Raw genomic sequence first — 18,357 nt, 5'->3', positions numbered from 1 at the left:
TTGCTTTGTCTATTCAAAGTCTTTTCTGTTTCCATACAAATTTTAGAATTATTTGTTTTAGTTCTGTGAAAATTATCTTTGGTATTTTGACAGGGATTGCATTGAATCTGTAGATTGCCTTGGCTTGCATGGTCATTTTAACAATATTAATTACTTCAATCCATGAACATGGTGTGTCTTTCCATTTGTTTGTGTTATCTTCACTATCTTTCATCAATATCTTATAATATCCAAGTACAGGTCTTTTACCTCCTTGGTTAGATTTATTCCTAGATATTTTATTCTTTTTGATACAATTATAAATGGGATTGTCTCTTTCTGATAGTTCATTGTTAGTGTATAGAAATAACAGATTTCAGTGTATTATTTTTGTATCCAGCAACTGTACTGAATTCATTTATCAGTTCTAGTAATTTTTTGGTGGTGTCTTTAGAATTTTCATTATGTAGTATCATCTGCAAGCAGTGACAGTTTTACTTCTTCCTTTCAAATTTGGATTCCTTTTATTTCTTTTTCTGGTCTGATTGCTGTGGCTATGGACTTACAATAATATGGTGAATAAAAGTGGCAAGTGTGGGCATACTTGTCTTGTTCCTGATCTTAGAGAAAAAATGCTTTCAGCTTTTCATCATTGAGTATGATGTTAGCTGTGGGCTTGTCAATATATGGTCTTAATATGTTGAGGTATGTTCCCTCTATGCCCACTTTGTTAAAAGTTTTTATCATAAATGGATGTTATATTTTGTCAAAAGCTTTTTTTTTGCCTCCATGCAGATGATCATATGATTTTTATTTTTCATTTTATTAATGTGTATCACATTGATTGAATTACAGATATCAAACCATCCTCGCATCTCTGGGATAAATCCTAGTTGATCATGGTATATTATCCTTTTTATATACTGTTGAATTTAGTTTGCTAATTTTTTGGAGCATTTTTACATCTATGTTCATCAGAGATATTGGCCTGTAGTTTTCTTTTTTGTTGTTTTTTCCTTTTTGTTTTGTTTTGTAATTTTCTTGTTTGTGATGCTTTTGTCTGGTTTTGGTATCAGCGTGATGCTGGACTCATAGAATGAGTTCAGAAGCATTCCTTCCTCTTCAGCTTTTGGGATAGTTGAGAAAGATAGGTGTTAACTTTTTAAAATATTTGGTAGAATTAAACTGTAAAGTGGTCTGGTCCTGGACTTTTGTTTGTTGGGAGTTTTTTGATTACTGATTCAATTTCGTTACTTGTAACCAATTTGTTCATATTTTCTATTTCTTCCTGATTCAGTCTTGGGATATTGTACATTTCTAGGAATTTATCCATAGAAAAAGCACTTTTTAAGTGACCTGGAATAAAAAGCATTTTTGTATAGGATAGGCTCACATGTGGAACCATACCTTTTCAAATTTCATATGTTGCAGTCTTCTCAGTAAGCTTCTTAAGGTATATACCTTATATGTGGCAAACTACATGGGCAAAAGTCTGGTTCTGTGGGACCACTTGCCTAGCTTTGGTCACTGGACACCTGAATCTTGATTCTGTTATTCAGGTTGGGATCCTTTGGGCCACGTGTCTATACAAAAATGAGAAAATGAAGATAACAAAAGGATTTGTTGAGAATGACTGACATACATTTTGTAATATGAATTCTGTACAATTTGCTTACTTATACTTAAAAAGTATTAAGCAGATGGTTTTTAATAAAAGTTCCATTTCCATATTACTGAAGCCCTGGTGACAATCCCTAGTCAATATTCTTAAGGAACATCTCTGGTGTGTCTGAATCCTTATCTGTGGGCCCCTCAGTTGAGAGCTAGTCGGTGAAAGGATGTGCTTCTCATTCCAGGGCCTGTATTACTAAATCTCAATCTTTTCCCATGAATTCACTTGAAGTAGAGCCTTCTATTCAGAATGTTCACTAAATTTTTTTTATTGTGGCAAAAAAACATGACATAAAATGCACCCTCACAACAATCTCCACATGTACAGTATAATATTGTTAACCACAGGCACATTTTTTTTTTTTTTTTATAAGGAATTCTTCTGGGGGAAGGTGATTTTTCTTTTTTTTAAATTATTAGCACCTTTTTAATTATTATTTATTTATTTATTTATTTTTTTGGCTGTGTTGGGTCTTCGTTTCTGTGCGAGGGCTTTCTCCAGTTGCGGCGAGCGGGGGCCACTCTTCATCGCGGTGCGCGGGCCTCTCACCATCACGGCCTCTCCTGTTGCGGAGCACAGGCTCCAGACGCGCAGGCTCAGTAGTTGTGGCTCACGGGCCTAGTTGCTCCGTGGCATGTGGGGTCTTCCCAGACCAGGGCTCGAACCCGTGTCCCCTGCATTGGCAGGCAGATTCTCAACCACTGCGCCACCAGGGAAGCCCCACAGGCACATTTTAATGCAACAGATTCCCAGAACCACCTGCCCGCTGCCCGCCCCCATTCCTGCATGACTGAAACTACATATATTCACCAAACTACATCTCTTCACATCTCCCTCCCCACAAAGCCTCTGGCTACCACTGTTCTACTTTCTATCTCTATTTGCATATCCTTTAGATACCTAGTGTAAGAGGAATCATGCAATATTTGTTTTTTTGTGACTGGCTTCTTTTGCTCAGCCTAATGTCCCTCAAGGCTCATCCATGTTGTATCATATGACAGGATTTCCTTCTTTTTTAAGGCTGAAATAATATTTACTTGCATGTATATACCAAATTTGCTTATCCAATAATCTGTTGTTGGTCATTTAGATTACTTCTACCTCTTGGCTACTGTGAATAATGCTGCAGTGAACACAGGTTTGCAAGTGTCTTTAATTATATTGGATAAATACCCAGAAGTGGGATTGGTGGATCATGCAGTACTTCTGTTTTTAATTTTTTAAGGAAACTCCACAGTGTTTTCCATGACAGCTGCACCATTCTGCATTCCCACCAGCAGTTCACAAGGGTTCTAATTTCTCCACATTCTCACCAACACTTGTTGTTTCCTATTTTGTTTTTTTGTTTTTTGGATAATGGCCATCTTAATACTATGATGTGATATCTTGTTTTGACTTGCATTTACTGATGAATATTGATGTTGAACATGTTTTCATATACTTATTGGTCATTTGTATATCTTTGGAGAAATGTCTATTCAAGTCCTTTTCTCATTTTTAATTGGGGTTTTTGTTGTTGTTTTTATAGCTGAGTTGTAGGAGTTCTTTATGTATTCTAGACATGAATCCCTTATCAGATATATAGTTTGCCAATATTTTCTTCCATTCTGTAGATTTCCTTTTCACTCTGTTGATTGCTTCTTTTGCTGTGCAGAAGTTTTAAAGTTTGACATAATTTGTCTATTTTTGCTTTTGTTGTCTGTGTTTTGGTGTCATATCCAAGATATCATTGCCAAATCCAATTTCATGAAGTTTTCTCCTGTGTTTTCTTCTACGAGTTTTATAGATCTTACATTTTTTAATTTATTTGTTTTAAGTTAAGTTAAATTTTTTTATATGGTGTAATATAAGAGTTAAACTTCTTTCTTTTGCATGTGGATATCTGGTTTTCCCAACACCATTTGCTGAAGAGACTATCCTTTCCCCATCATGTAATCTTGGCACCCTTGTTGAAAATTATTTGACCATATAAACGGGGTTTATTTCTAGGCTCTCTATTCTTCCATTGGTCTATATGTCTTTATGCCAGTATCATACTATTTAGAGTATTGTAGCTTTGTAATGTGTTTTGAAATCAGGAAGTGTGAGGCTTCCAGCTTTGTTCTTATTTCTCAGGATTGTTTTGGCTATTTGGAGTTCTTTGAGAGTCTATATGAATTTTAGTATTGCTTTACATTTCTGACAAAAATGCCATTGGGATTTTGATAGAGATTGCTTTGGGTAGTATGAACATTTTAATAATATTAAGTCTTCCAATCCATGAACATAGGATGTCTTTCCATTTATTTGTATCTTCTTTAATTTCTTTCATCAATGTTTAGTAGTTTTCAGTGTACAAGTCTTTTGCCTCCTTGGTAGAGTTTATTCCAAAGTACTTTCCTCTTTTCGATGCTATTCTAAATGGAATTGTTTTCTTAGTTTACTTTTCAGATCATTCATGGTTAGTGTGTAGAAATGCAACTGATTTTTGTGTGTTGATTTTGTATCCTGCAACTTTTCTTAATTTGTTTATTAGTTCCAAAAGTTTTTTTTTGTGAAATATTTAGGGTTTTCTACATATAAGATTGTGCCATCTGTGAACAGAGATAATTTTATTCTTCCTTTCCAATTCGGATGCCTTTTCTTTCTTTCTTTTCCTTTTTTCCAATTTGCTTCAGCTAGGACTTCCAGTACTATGTTGAATGGAAGTGGTGAGAGTGGATATTCTTGTCCTGTTCATGATCTTAGAGAAAAAGCTTTCAGGTTTTTACCATTGAGTATGATGTTAGCTGTGGGCTTGTCCTATATGGCCTTTATTATGTTGAGGCAATTTCCTGTATTCTTTGTTTGTTGAGTGTTTTTATTATGATAGGGTGTTAAATTTTGTCATATGCTTTTTCTGCATCAATTGAGATGGTCATTCACAAACACATGTCTGTGAAATATTTTGCAGTTTTCCAAAATGTGTCACAAGATTCTTGTCAAGTTGTCTAGCCAGCTCCCTCTCTTTTTGCTTTCAGAACCCTCTTTGTGGGGTGGCGATGGGAGGGATCATGGCTCCTCATGCTTGGAGTGAGAACTAAAGATACCTTCCCACTGGGCAGAAACAGAGAGGCCTTCACTCTTTCTGGGTAACCAAATTAAACATTCGGTAGCTGTAGATCAGTGAGTAGGATATACATCTAACACCTCCTTCTTAGATTGACTTTTAATTTAATCCAATTAAGTCAGAAGCAACTTAACTTTTGCACTTCTATTAACTTATACATTCAAATAATATTTTATATAGCTGTGATTCCACAGTATTTCTTAAGAGGTTTTCCAAACTTTGATAGGACCCATCATCCACTTCCAAAGAAGCCAACTTTGCTGCTAACATAGAAGGGGAGTGGCAGTGGGGGGTGGTGGTATATAACTCCACATGGACAGACATTGTGTCATTCACACAGAAACATAACTATGCAAAGTGGCTGGTAACCTGATTTGGGTGTGGAAGTTCACAGAGTCATTCTCTGTGTCTTCCTCTTGTCTCTTCTAGTGGGAGGCTGGATCTTTTCCAATCCGGATGGAGTATGCACAGCAGGAAACACCAATTACCAGTATGCTACTCCTTTGCCTCTGTCTGCTCCCCACACCCACCATGGCTGTGAGCACTATCCTGGCCTCCGAGGACACCACCGGCAGGCTCCCTACCCTTCTGCGTACATGCACAGAAACCATTCTCCCTCAGGTGTGTGACTCTGCTAATTAAACCCTTGGGGGTGTGGGTGTGGGTGGTGGTGGTGAGAAATGGATAAACAGCTAGAAAGGGGGAAATATCTGAAGATAGAATCCCTTTCATCTAATATATGTAATATTGTATATTAATATTTTAATTTTTTATTTTATATACTAATAGTTGATTATATAGTTACAACATTATTAGTGTTTTGTAATTAGTTAAAGTAAGTACAAAAACTGGGAGACACCCAGTTTCTAATGGTTGTGAAAGTCCTCCTCCCAGGGCGCTGGTGTACTGAGCAGTTTCAGGCTGCATCTCTAAAAGCCAAGTTAAGTCGTGGGACTCAGACCCTCAGCTCATTGCCCTCACATGGCTCTTTTCTACATTTGTAGTGTATGGCTCAGTCCAGGGAATACTGGAGAGCTATCAGGAAGGTCTCTGGGAAGGTGGATGACTCTATATCCTTGCTTTGGTCGGATTCAGTTGGAGGCATGCAAACTCAACCCTGATAACTTTTGCAGTCTGATTATTTTTTAAGCTGATGCTGTTGTTTGTGTACTTTCTTCCTCATTGACTCCTGCCTTGTCTGCCTTGGCCTTGTGTAAGCCCAGATCTTGCCTGGTTATTAGATCTGTATGAAGGAAGGGAGACATGAAACCAAGGGTTGATTTCTCATTCAGTTATTCATGCAGCAAATATTTATTGAGAGTTGACTATGAGCCAGGTTTTGTCCATGAACAAAATAGATTAATACCTACCTCTCATAGAGATTCTATTCTCATATGGGGAGACTGACACTAAATGAAACAAATAGGTAAAGTTCATGGCATGGGAGATGGAGAGTGTTAAGGTTCCAGCCTCAGGGACACCCTGAGCTCTGTACCTGCAGAGGACTTTGCGGGTCACCAGCTACCTGTCCCTGAGCCCCATTGCCTGCTACTCCCAGCAGCCTTGACAGCTGCTGCCAGGAAGGGAGAAAATGTAGCTTAATGTATCAGAAACTGAGCAGGGTTCTCATCTACTTTCTGGTTCTTTCCCATGGTCAGCACACAAAACACATCTTCTGAGCAAATGCTATGCACCAGGCACTCTTCTAGGCAGTGGGGCTAGGAAGGTGATTAAGGTCTAGTTTCTTCCCTGAAGGAGCTCAGTGCTACCTGAATACATAAATAATTAATCCTAATACAATGTAGTGAGAGCTCTAATGTGGTCCTTGGACCTGCAGCATCTCCTGGGAACTTGTTAGAAATGTAGGCTCTCAGGTTCTCTTTCTGAAAGAGTCTTCAGTTTAACAAGATCCCCAGGTGATTCCTATGCACATTAAAGTTTGAAAAACATGCTATAGAACACACAAGCCAAGGTGCTATGGGAATGAAGGAAAAAGAGCAGCTAGATCTACCCAGAGGGCTTAACGTTTAAGTTGAGATTTGAAGAATAAATAGAAAAGGACAGGGGTGGGAGTGGGCAGGGGTGAAAGAGGGATGACATGGGACACAGGCAGAGGTGAAGGTCATTCCAGGTGAGAGAGTGGTATGAGCAAAGACACAGAAGGAGGAGAGAACCTAGGTTGTCTGGGGAATAGTTTGGGAAAAGAGTGTAGAGGGAGGGGGGCGAGGTGGTGGATGAAAGAGCTGAGGCGGAGGAAGTTGCAAGGGCCACATCATGAAAAGGAGTGACGTGGCCAGGGATATACATGGAATCCTCTTCCTCTCTTTCCTTTTTCCCCTCCTTCCTCCCCTCCTTCTTTTCCTTCTTCCTCTCTATTGTATAGGCACTATTTATGCAAATGGCGATTCAAAGACAGAAGGCACTATTCTTGAGATGTTTAAATCTCCTTGGGGTTGCTGAGAAAATAGGTCCTGGTCCTCAGAAATCTCATCTGGGGCACTGGTGGTCCTTAGGCTTGTCTTGAGATGATGACATGGCCCATGTTAAAGGGGAGGTGAGTGTGGTGATATGAGTTAGATCTGTGTCATAAAGGACAAATCCTCCCACCTATCTGAGCCTCATCTATAAAATGGAGATGAGAAGTCATTGCTGTGAAGATTAAAAGATGAACGGTACGTGACATATGGCTGACACTGAATTAACCTAAGTTCCTCACTCCTTTCTGTGGCCTTCAGAAAGGACTAACAACTGTTGGCACATGTGGCACAGGCCATGGTTATATCTTGACCTAGGATAATGTCATTGGTCACCATCTTTATGTTTTCCATGCTCCATCAATTGAACTGTTGTTATTTCCCAAAAGTGAATTTGATAGAAAGCTCCAGCAATAATCTGCAAGTTTTCTCTGGAGCTGACAGCTGGACTTCCTTATCCTCCACACCCCACGCCAGCATCCTGTCTGTACCTCACACCAGCGGACCAATCAATCCAGGGCCTAGGTAAGACCAACACCAGCAACTTGCTCATTGGTCTTGAGGGTTTACTTTAGCACTGGGGACTCGAGTTCATTCTTTTTCCTGGGGTGGCTTGGCCTAAGCTATTGTCCTGACTTCTAAGCCACTAGGAAGTGAAAGTAACAACAGGATCAACCTTTCATCCCTGGAGGAAGGGTGGTGGGAAAGTACATGCTCAGTCATGTACTCTTTTCTTTGTAGCTTTCGTATTTTATTTTTAGAAGGGAAAAGATATTATGGCCTGGAATCATTTATCTCGAACCAGGAAGAAATACTGTGAACTGTGGTGGTAGCAGATAGATACTGAATATAGGGGAACTGAAGGGGAAAAGTGTAAATACACACTGAGAATTCAAGACCCTTGATTGTCCATATCCTTACAAGCTGTTCGTTCTAACAGGGGGACAGATTTTGGGTGTCCGGGCCTCAACCCAGGCAATAGGGCTGAGTGTAGCTTGTAGGACCCATGGCATAACTCTCACACCAGAGACCTGCATTCAGTTCTGACTGGAAATCCGCATGGTGGAGGGGAAAGGGAAGGGGCCTGGAGTCTGACAAATGTGGGCTTGAGCCCCAGTTTTACTTCTTATTGACTTTGTGACTTTGGGCAATTTTCTTAGCCTCACTGAGCTTCAGCTTTCTTATCTGTAACATGGCAATAATGTGAGTTACTCTGTAGAGTTATGGTGAGCACCAAAATTAGAAAAAGCATTACAGTGCGTTGTAAGCAGTAACATTCTATCAATATATACATGTCAGCTGTTATGTTCAATATAAGTATGCAGAATTTTGAGAAGGTCCAAAAAGGGATTCAAAATTAAAAGATGTCCCATCCTTTTTTTTGGCGGCAGAGAGGTGAGATGGTAGATGACTTATGACTTGCAGGTCTAGAAAAAGTTTGGGGAAGGTAGAACTTTGATCCACAGCAGTGCTTCTCACACTTTAATGTGCATTAGAATCACCTGGGATGTTGTTCAACTGTACAGTCTGATTAATAGGTCTGGGTTGAGGCCTGAGATTCTGCATTTTTAACCAGCTCCCAGGTGTTGCTGTAAACTGTGATCTTGATTTTGATGTTAATGTCACTGGGGGCCCCGAGGGTCTAGTGTTGTACTGTTCAATGCAGCAGCCCCCCAGCCGCCTCTGGCTCTGGACCCTTGAAATGCAGCTGTTCCGAACTGAGATGTGCTGTTAAGTGTAACACACAGAATTTTGAAGACTCAGTACAAAACAAAGAATAAAAATCTCAACAATTTTTTAATACTGAATGCATGTGGAAATGATAATATTTTGAATATTCTCAGTTACATAAAATATTATTAACAATAAGTTCATTGTTTTCTTTTCATTCTTTTTCTTTTTAAAATGTGGCTACTCAAAAATTTAGCCTATTGGACAGTGCTTGACTGGAGGACCTCAGGGAAATGCACTGACTGGGGCTGTGTAGAAAGTGAGGGAAAGAGTGTCCTTGAAGATATTAAACAACCATGTGCCAAGTGTTGTACTAGATCCTTTATGTAAGTCATTCATAGGATTCAAAGACATCCATAAGGCTGCTATTAAAATTCCTATTTTCCTGTTGGAGAAACTAAAGCTCAGAGGCATTAAAAACTGCCTGAAGGTCATACAGTAAGTAATGTAACTCAGAGCCCATGGTTTTCCCACTGGTCCAGGAGGCATCAGAAAGGGGCTCTGATGCCTGAAATTGTAGAAGAGTCTCTTCTGGAAACTGGGGAATTGGGGTCAGAATCCCAGCAAGCTGAGCTGGCTAAAAACAAAAACGAAAACACCAAAACCACAAAGCCTGGGTTTCTGCAGGTTTCATATGGTCCAGTGAGGTCTGTGATATCTGAACTACGGCAGAGAGTGCAGGGTGGCATTGCTATCTCTGGCTTCATCAGTGGCATGTTTAACCCATTGCTGACGCTATAAAGGCTTTGCTAGAGAAAAACAAATGTGTTCAGTACTGACATTAGGTAATGAGCCTATTATCAAGCAATATGGTATCAGGCAAAATGGGGACTCTGAAAAGTCAGAACATGGTGAGGGCTAAAGCTCTGGAGGTTATTCTGCCTGTGTCAACTGTGGTCGTTTTCATCTAGGTTCTATGTTAAGGTGCAAAATTGGCTGCACATTACAGTCAACAGAAAAGCTTTAAAAACTTCTGATACTGCATGCCAGACTAATTAGATCAGAATCTCGGGGGATAGAACCCGGGCATCAGTATTTTTTTTTTTTAATTTGCTAAGTGATTCCAGTGTGCAGTCAAGTTTGTGAACCAGTGACATAGGATGAGAGAAGTCCAAGAAAGTGGTACAGCTCCCCAGCCTTTCTACCAGGGACCAGAGCTGACAGGTAGAAATCTGGAATGGAAGAATTAATTATAAGAACCATCATTTACTGAGTCCTATGTGTTAGACATCACATACTCATTTTCTTATTTAATCCTCATAACAACATCTGTAAGGTATGACTAATTATCACTCCAAATCTTGAGGATGAGGAAACTGAGGCTCATACATTAAATAATTTGATCAAAGTCACAGAGCTAATAAGTGGTAGTGCAAGGGTTCAAACCTAGATTTTCTGACAACAATGTGTCCTGGCTATTAGGCCACATCACCTCTCTTGGTCAATGAGGGATCTTACTCATAGGTCATATTGCCCAAATATCTTCCTTTCACTCCCCTGTCCATTTACACAGATGGCAAGTGAGGCCTAGAGAAATAAAATGCCATGTTCAGCTAGAGGTAGGGCCAGCATCAAAATGCAGGTCTCAGGACACGTAATCATATGCTTATTCTACTACATCTTGCTGCTTCTCTGCAGAAACTGGGCCAGTGTGTGTCAGAGCTAGAAATAACGCCATGGTCAGATACTCTCTTCCTAGACCTGTGCCCCTCTCAGCACTGCGTGCGTGCTTGTCAGGTGGCAATCCTTCCTGGGTGTGTCGTCAAGCATTTTTTTTTCTCTCTCTCTCTCTCTCTCTGTTTCTCTGCAGCCCCTACCCGTGCCTGTGGACCATCAGCAACGGTGGCGGGGGCCCTTCCGGGTCGAGCTCAGAGGTGCATGCCGGCTCCCTGGGAGCGTTTCTCCTGGGTAATCCAGCTGTGACTTCGCCTCTCTCCACCCAGGCACCTGCTTCGGCTGGTGTGGAGGTTCTGGGGGAACCCTCGCTGACCAGCATCGCTGTGTCTACCTGGACAGCAGTGACCTCGCGTCCCTTCTCAGGCTGTGGTAGCCCGGGTGGGGGTGGGCGCCATTCTCCCTCCTCACTGGATAGTTAAGCAGGATCCTAGGAGAGGTGTCAGCAGAGAACCTGCTAGGTGTAGAGCTCTTAGAAGTCTCACCTACTAATCCCAGTGAGTCAGACTGCAGAGTCTCCCCACCCAGTGAACGGGGTTATACCAGAAGCCTACAGGGAGATGGTTTAGTTTGGATGATGCTAATTTTGTCACCTGCATCTCTCCACCATTTTTTTTTTTTGTGCTCCCATTTTCTCTGCAACTTATCCACGCTATACTTAGGCAACAAAAGTTCGTTGAGTATTTTCCTTGTGCCCTGCCCCTTACTGTCAAGTGATTCTAGAAGGCTGTCCTTCTTGTTCTGTGGAGGCGGTTGGTGCAAGGCTGTTAAGTGAGCTCAAAATTTGCTTAGCCTAAGGCCACTGCTTTGTAGCTTTGTGCAGCCCTGAAAGGATGTGTGGCCACAGAGCTTCTGCTCTGAGACCAAGAAAGGGTGTAAGTCCATGGAGTGACGTTAACAAAAATAGAGCTAATCACATATTACAGCATTGAGAATTGAGGAAATGAGATCATGTCACTCTCTGGCTTAGAAACCTTCGATGGTTCACCATTGCCTACAGATTGAAGTCGATCTCCTCTGCCATCTGCCCTCAGACCACTTTTCCAGCTTTAGCTACCTGTTTTCCCTTTAGCATCCTATATTTCAATCAAGGCATACATTCTGTCCCTGTCTTTTGAACATTCAGTGTACTTTACCAGCTCTATACCTACTCCTGTACCTGAAATATCCTTCTCTGTTCAGTCCTGCCTGTACAAATCCTGCCCATCTCCCAGGGACTGGCCAGAGCACCACCCACTGCATCAAGCATGTGATCTGCTGGGCTCCCTGACCTCCCACTGGTTTTGCCTCTCTTCTAGAGCTCATCTCATTCTGCCTTGTATTTTTAGTACCTGTGCGTGTGTCTCTCTCCCACTAGACTGTGAGCCCCTCGAGGGTGAGGCCCAGCCTTCTTGTCTCTGTTCCCCAAAGCAGTATCTAGTTCTGTGCCTTGCCTGTAGTAGGTGCCCAATAAACACTGGTTGAGTTGAGTGGGTGTGAAGTGCATGTGCTAAATGGACAGTTGTGGAGCTCACTGGGGGGCAGAGCTCAGAGACACGTGTCCCGGGACAGGGCAGCAGGTCAGAGTGGGAGCCCGGGGACATGCTCGGTGTTACACATGAGATGCAGCCCATTCTCAGTGACTGATGATATAAGGAGTCGGTGTGGACTAGAGCGGTTATTCCCAAACACTGGTCCTTGGATCCCCTGTGCCGGGATCACCTGGAACACCAGTTAGAAACAGATTCCTGGGCAAACTCCATACCTCTTGGATCAGAATCTTTGGGGCTGGAGCCCAGGAATCTGCGTTTCTTACAAGTGCCCCAGACAGTGACCTCAGAGCCAAATTTGGAAACAGCTTGCCTGGAATAGAGAAAGAGAATGATAAATACTCCAGGAACCTCATCAGATAAGAGTTTCAACCTCTGCCCCAGCCTAGGCCATTGCTGTAGCCAATGAGCAGAATCACGGTTTCATTGGTTTTCCTTTTCCTTTTCTGTCCACCACTGGACGTGCTGATCGCCACAGGAGTGAGGTTTCCAGACCTGGGTGATGGGCGGTTCTCCCATCATCAACATCACGCTGCACGGACTGGTGGCCTTCTTGGGTCATCCCTGAGGGAGCCTGAGGGTCCACTCGGAGCCTGGCAGTGGCTCAGCTGCTCCCACCTCTATTCCATCAGTGGAGCCCATGCAAACCCACACAGGCCAAGCCCTAGCCTGGGACGTCCTGTTGAGTCCATGGCTCTTTCTGCAGAGAAGGGTCTTTTAACATGTTGTGGTTAGCCTGGTATTTTGGTGCCATTCCATTTTTGGACGTGGATCTCTAGAAACGATGCCAGTATCCTGGGAAGCCACTTGACCACACTTAGGGTTGCCTGGCCAGAGCTCCGGGTCCCTAACTGGTGTGTGAGGGACCAAGGCACAATGTACCTACACGACTGCTCTTTGAAAAGCTCCCTGAGGCAGGACTGTTTTTGGTTCCCTGGTCCTTCTGCGATATCATTAGAGGCCATTAAGATATTAACATACTAGCATCTCTGCAAGATGGTATTTTGGTAAGTTAGAAGTTTAGGCCTCTTCACCAGTCACTGCAGTGATTGGTCACACACCTAAGTGCTTAGCAAGTACAATTAGGTCTATGAACACCTACGTTTAGTCTCACCTGCCTGCGCCTCCCCCCAGCCTGGAGGAGCCAGAAGATGGGCCCAGAGGCACAGAGCAGAAAGAAGCCAGTAACCTCCTTCCTTTCTTCATTTATGTTGCTCAGGTGAATTGGGGCCTCTGTGAAGCAATAATGTAAGTGTTAGCTGAGTGTGGGGCGATTATACCTTATCAGTCTTAACTGGATGCTCAGCTTGGAACCTGCGATGATTTTTAAACACAATGTGATAGGTGCTTCCACTTGGAGGATCTCTATTTAGCCATGCAGCTAGAGTCATATACTTTCTGGTGTTTTCTCCAGATAGTCCAGGGCTAATTTCTGATTAATTGCTTAAGTCAATTTAATAAATGACAGAGTCTCTGACATATTAGACAAACTTTGAAGCCTTTTACATCCTTTCCTTGCTCATGCATCTTCTTTATCTGACTCAGAAATGGTGCCACTTCAGAGTTTTAGGCTTCTTCACCTCTTCTATCACATGACATTTAAAAGAAATTTAAATCCCACTTGGATAGAAAGAGTTAATACAGTTCCTTTAGCCAGGTGGTGGAGATTTTAACTCTCCTGAAGGCCTGGTCTATTTGAAAGTGTCTCCCCTTGTGGAACCTAATGGCGTTTCCGTGGCTCTCCCCTGTCCTGCTGAGCCACTCTTATCACCAAACACCTCTGCCCACCGGATTTAGGCCAGGAGTTTGCAGGCACTGCTCATTCCCTTCGGCACCTCCTAGACCTGGGATGAAGGGGTGGGGAGGTGTGATATGAGGAGAGTGAGAACACTAGGTTATTAAGAAAAAAACTCAATAAAAGGTATCTGAAGTCTGGTAGATGTTTGCCACGTTTCCCCAAGACTGGAATAACTTTGGGTGAATAATAGCATGTCACATTTGTGAAGACTATTAGTCCTGTTTTATGGAACTATAGGTTAATCAAAGTTGGGGAAAGGCAACTGGGACATTCCAGTGGCACTTGTTTCAACTCCCTCCCTTTTATTTTCTCCACTCATTGAGCCACTCATTGGCTCCTGGCAAGGTTGGTAAACAGAATATGGGCATCCGGGAGCAGAGGTCAGGGAAGGTGTATGCAGTGCTGGAAAAGGCATAAGGGAAGAGCCTCTGGGGTCTGAAGATTCCAAACCCTTCCCATTACCGTCGCTGCAGAGACAGCCACGATGTCTGCCGTGCACCCCAACCTTCTGGGTACAAATTCCTACAGCCCCTCCCACGCACTTGGGGGAGCTACCTCCCCTCCTCCTACTCTCTGCATCTGCAGTGGGGGCTGCCATGCCCATACTCCATCCTGCCGAGCTGGTTGATTTGGAGGGACTCGCTGCCAGAGTCCCATCTGCTATGGGATGAACAAGCCACCCAACATGGGCAAACACGCACCGGCTCATTAATTCCAAGCTTCACTATGTTACAGGCTATGTTAGGCCTGTGAAGATGCTTTAAAAATGGAAAAAAATGGAGCTTATATTTATCGTAAACAAAATGGAATTGGAAATACCTGCTAAGGCCAGTGGTTAAAAGTTGTGGCAAGTAGCAAGCTTCGTTAGTACATGTGACTAGTCTCGCCTAGAAGAGGGACTGAGACGCTCCTTTTAAGTGAAGTTTCTCCCCTTGGGGCATCCAACACATGGTTTCTGCAGATCTGTACTGGCTGGATTCTGTGCTAAGCACTTGTTACACAGCTACTTGGGCAAATGCAGCTCTTTCTTGTTGACTAGTGGAGATCACCTCCGTGATGTGGCTGGGTCCTAGTGTGTGTGTTCTAATCACCTCCGTCTGCAGGTCAGCGTGTCTGCCTGGCACCACCACCGACATCTTGGTTCTCAGGCTGCGGTTAGGATCTTAGATCACGATTACAAAAATACAGAAGGGGCTGCGAGGAAAACCACTGTTACCAAAGTGACCCCAGATCCTCCTCAGTTGGCAATGGAGGGAGAATGTTCTGTGAGAGGGGCAGTTAGATTTTGCAGCTTCTAGGTTCCTGGGGAATCTCTCAAAATCACTACAGTCTCCACTGCAATGGGCTCTATCACTGCCTCAGCTGTGGACCCATGATCACCCAACTTGGATGCACCAGCCAAGTTGTACTGTTTTTTTCTAGAGGCTTATAGAGGGAAACTCCATAACAGAAGGGATTATATTATATACATCTACATAACTTGGTTTTCAAGTTAGTTTAATCATCTTCAATTTACTAACATCGATTTTAACATTTTTATTTGTATTGAGATGGACATATATGATAGGAAGCCCACAAATCTTAATGTTGAAAGCTTAAAGCTTGATGAATGTTTACATATGTACATACTTGTAAAACTCCTAATAAGAGCAAAATATAGAATATTTCCAGCACCCTAGAGGGCTCCGTGTGCCCCTTCCCAGGCAATACTCGCCCCCAAGATAAATACTACTCTGACCACTATCACCGCATGTTAGTTTAACCTGTTCTTGACCTTCATATAAATGGAATCAAATAGTAGGAACTCTGTCTCTGGCACCCTGTCTACCTCCCATCTAGCCCTCCATTCAGATCATCTTTTCAGTTTTTAGTAGAAATACCCTCAGTATATTAATTCGATTCTTTGATGTTCAAACCAAGAGACTGATGCCCAGAAAAACGTAGGAGTTTCTTTTCTGAGGTTTCCCATCTTCTCTCTGGATGACTGGCAGAGGCAATGTCTACCTTCTTGTAGTAGATTCTCAGTTTTTCCCCACCTCCACAAGACAATTACACCAGAATGCAGCAAAGTAAATTCAGCCTCTGAACACTTCTAGCAGTTAAAGGACTGTTTTGTTACAAGGACTTTAGAAAGCGTTTATTGCTGTCCATTCAGTTTAGGGATGAGAAAACACTGGTTTAACATTACCCATGAATGGAGTAGGTCACAGTGTACGTTGACAGGATTTGAAAGGCACTGACTTAGGATCCCCTAAGACTTTATCTCCTGGTGCCTGACCTACCCCAACGTATTTTTCCAGTTTGTGTTTCTTTTGGGTTGAGACAAGAAAAATCATTTTACTGTATAAATATTATCTGTGAAGAATAGCTGTTTGACTTGTTTGTTGCCTACATTACCACAGGCAATATAAATTATCAAATTATTTAGCTATTAATTGAGTTCCTGAGAGAAGGACATCAGAGGTAAGTTTTATTGAGGTGAAGAGATTATTACTATTTAAAAAAAATTTCTCTCATTGAAGTATTGTTGATTTACAATGTTGTGTTAATTTCTGATGTACAGCAAAGTGATTCAGTTATACATATACATACATTCTTTTCCATTTTGGTTTATCACAGGATATTGAATACAGTTCCCTATGCTAATACAGTCAGACCTTGTTTATCCATTCTATATATAATAGTTTGCATCTGCTAATCCCAAACTCCCAGTCTTTTCCTCCCCGACTCCCCCTCCCCCTTGGCAACCACAAGTCTGTTCTCTATGTCTGTGAGTCTGTTTCTGTTTCGCAGAGAAGTTCATTTGTGTCATATTTCAGATTCCACATATAAGTGATATCATATGGTATTTGTCTGTCTCTTTCTGACTTACTGAGGTGAAGAGATTAATTGATGACTGTATAAAAATTCGCTGATGTTTGTCAGCCAAGAGACAAAAAGAAAGCATAGAGTATATGTGGCAGGGCAGAGTGAGGAGAAAATCGGCAGATATGGAAGGCATTTTATAGCCATCATTTTTTTGCAAAGACCCACTGCTTCCCACTCCTCTGCAGTGGTGGCGATGGCAGAGAGGAGCAGGGACAGACGGGGTACGTGAGCAGGTAGCCAACTCCTAATTTCTAAATTACTGTGTCAAGACCCACCAAATACCTGGAATTGGATTGGGAGCAATAGGCAGCCTTTGACACTGCCGCTCAGCAGGGCTTTTGGCATTGACAGGTAGGTGTTTGGGCCTGTGCAGAAGATTTTGACGTTTAATGCTATAAAAAGTAGGGCTTCTCTGTAGTGAAGATCTTGCAGACCAATACAGTGCCACTTCTGATGGATGACAGTCTAAAATCTACAGAGGAAAGAGCATTGAGAGCAATGGGCACAGAGGAAGAAACCTGAAATTCACATGTCAGTTCTGCCGCTGGCATTGAGCAAGTTACCTCACCTTGGCATTGAGCAAGGTACTACACCTTACTGGACTTCAGTTTCCACATCTATAAAACAATGTTCTGTAGTAGCAGATTTTACAAAGAGTATGAGGCATCTGCAACGCTCTGGGTTCTACTGGAGAAACAAAACCAGTAAATCATATATGTATATGTGTATGTGTGGATTGATTGGCTGCAAGGAATTGGCGTATGCACTTGTTGTGGGGGGGTGGTTAGGCAAACTTGAACTCTGTAGGCAAGCTCAAGCAGGTGTGGACACCACGGTCCACAGGTGGAATTTCTCCTTCCTCAAGGAAACTTCACTTTTGTTCTTAGGAACTTTCAACTGATTGGCTGAGGTTCATCCACATGACTGAGGATAATCACTTTTATTTAAAGTCAATTGATTGTAGATGATATTAGTCACATCTACAAAATACCTTCAACCTAGCCAAGTTACACATTAAACTAACCAACGCAGCACCCAAGCTTGTTTTTCCTTGTCCTTGCTGCAGCCTCTGAGAGCCGGGGGAACATCCCTGGGGTGCTATTTATGTGGAACAAACAAAATATTGTAGAGATGCCAGCCCTCTGTGGAAAAAACCTGCCCTCTGGTCCTCGGAGAGTCAATCTAGGAATCGTTAACAAGGGAACTGCCTGTGATCCCAAAAGAGAAGGCACAGAAACCCCTCCCTCTTCCGTTGTTCTCACAGGCACGAGGGTGTAGGAAGAGCAGCGGTGGGGACCCCAGGCAACCGAGAGAAAACTGGAATCTGGGAGACCTGGAGGTCAGCACAACTTGTCAGGCCCATGTTAGGACTTGGAGAGAATCAGCCTGGGACTGGAGTGAGACGTTGGTCACATTCTTGTTCTCAACATGGAAGAATCTGAAATTCACTTTTTCTGTTCGTGATCGCTCTGACTTGCAGTGCCTCGTGGGAGTAACTGGGTGTGCATTTACATGCACGTGGATGTACCTGTGTATCTATTTAG

The 18,357-nt window shown here is 42.4% G+C and overlaps 2 protein-coding genes across 2 annotated transcripts in view; both read left to right on the top strand.

Moving 5' to 3' along the window:
• The window catches only part of TBX19 (T-box transcription factor 19), a 28,313-nt gene extending 16,226 nt beyond the window's left edge, over positions 1 to 12,087 (top strand). The window contains exons 6-8 of the mRNA XM_082439448.1: positions 5,169 to 5,360; positions 7,603 to 7,738; positions 10,755 to 12,087. Coding sequence (XP_082295574.1) covers positions 5,169 to 5,360; positions 7,603 to 7,738; positions 10,755 to 11,040 — 614 coding nt within the window. The 3' untranslated portion in view covers positions 11,041 to 12,087. The remainder of the gene's footprint in view (positions 1 to 5,168; positions 5,361 to 7,602; positions 7,739 to 10,754) is intronic.
• The window catches only part of SFT2D2 (SFT2 domain containing 2), an 842,470-nt gene that overhangs the window by 66,574 nt on the left and 757,539 nt on the right, over positions 1 to 18,357 (top strand). The window lies entirely within an intron of this gene.

The sequence above is a fragment of the Balaenoptera physalus genome, assembly GCF_965194825.1.
Source record: "Balaenoptera physalus genome assembly, chromosome: 1".
Classification (NCBI taxonomy): domain Eukaryota; kingdom Metazoa; phylum Chordata; class Mammalia; order Artiodactyla; family Balaenopteridae; genus Balaenoptera; species Balaenoptera physalus.
This window is presented reverse-complemented; position numbering and strand designations above follow the sequence as displayed.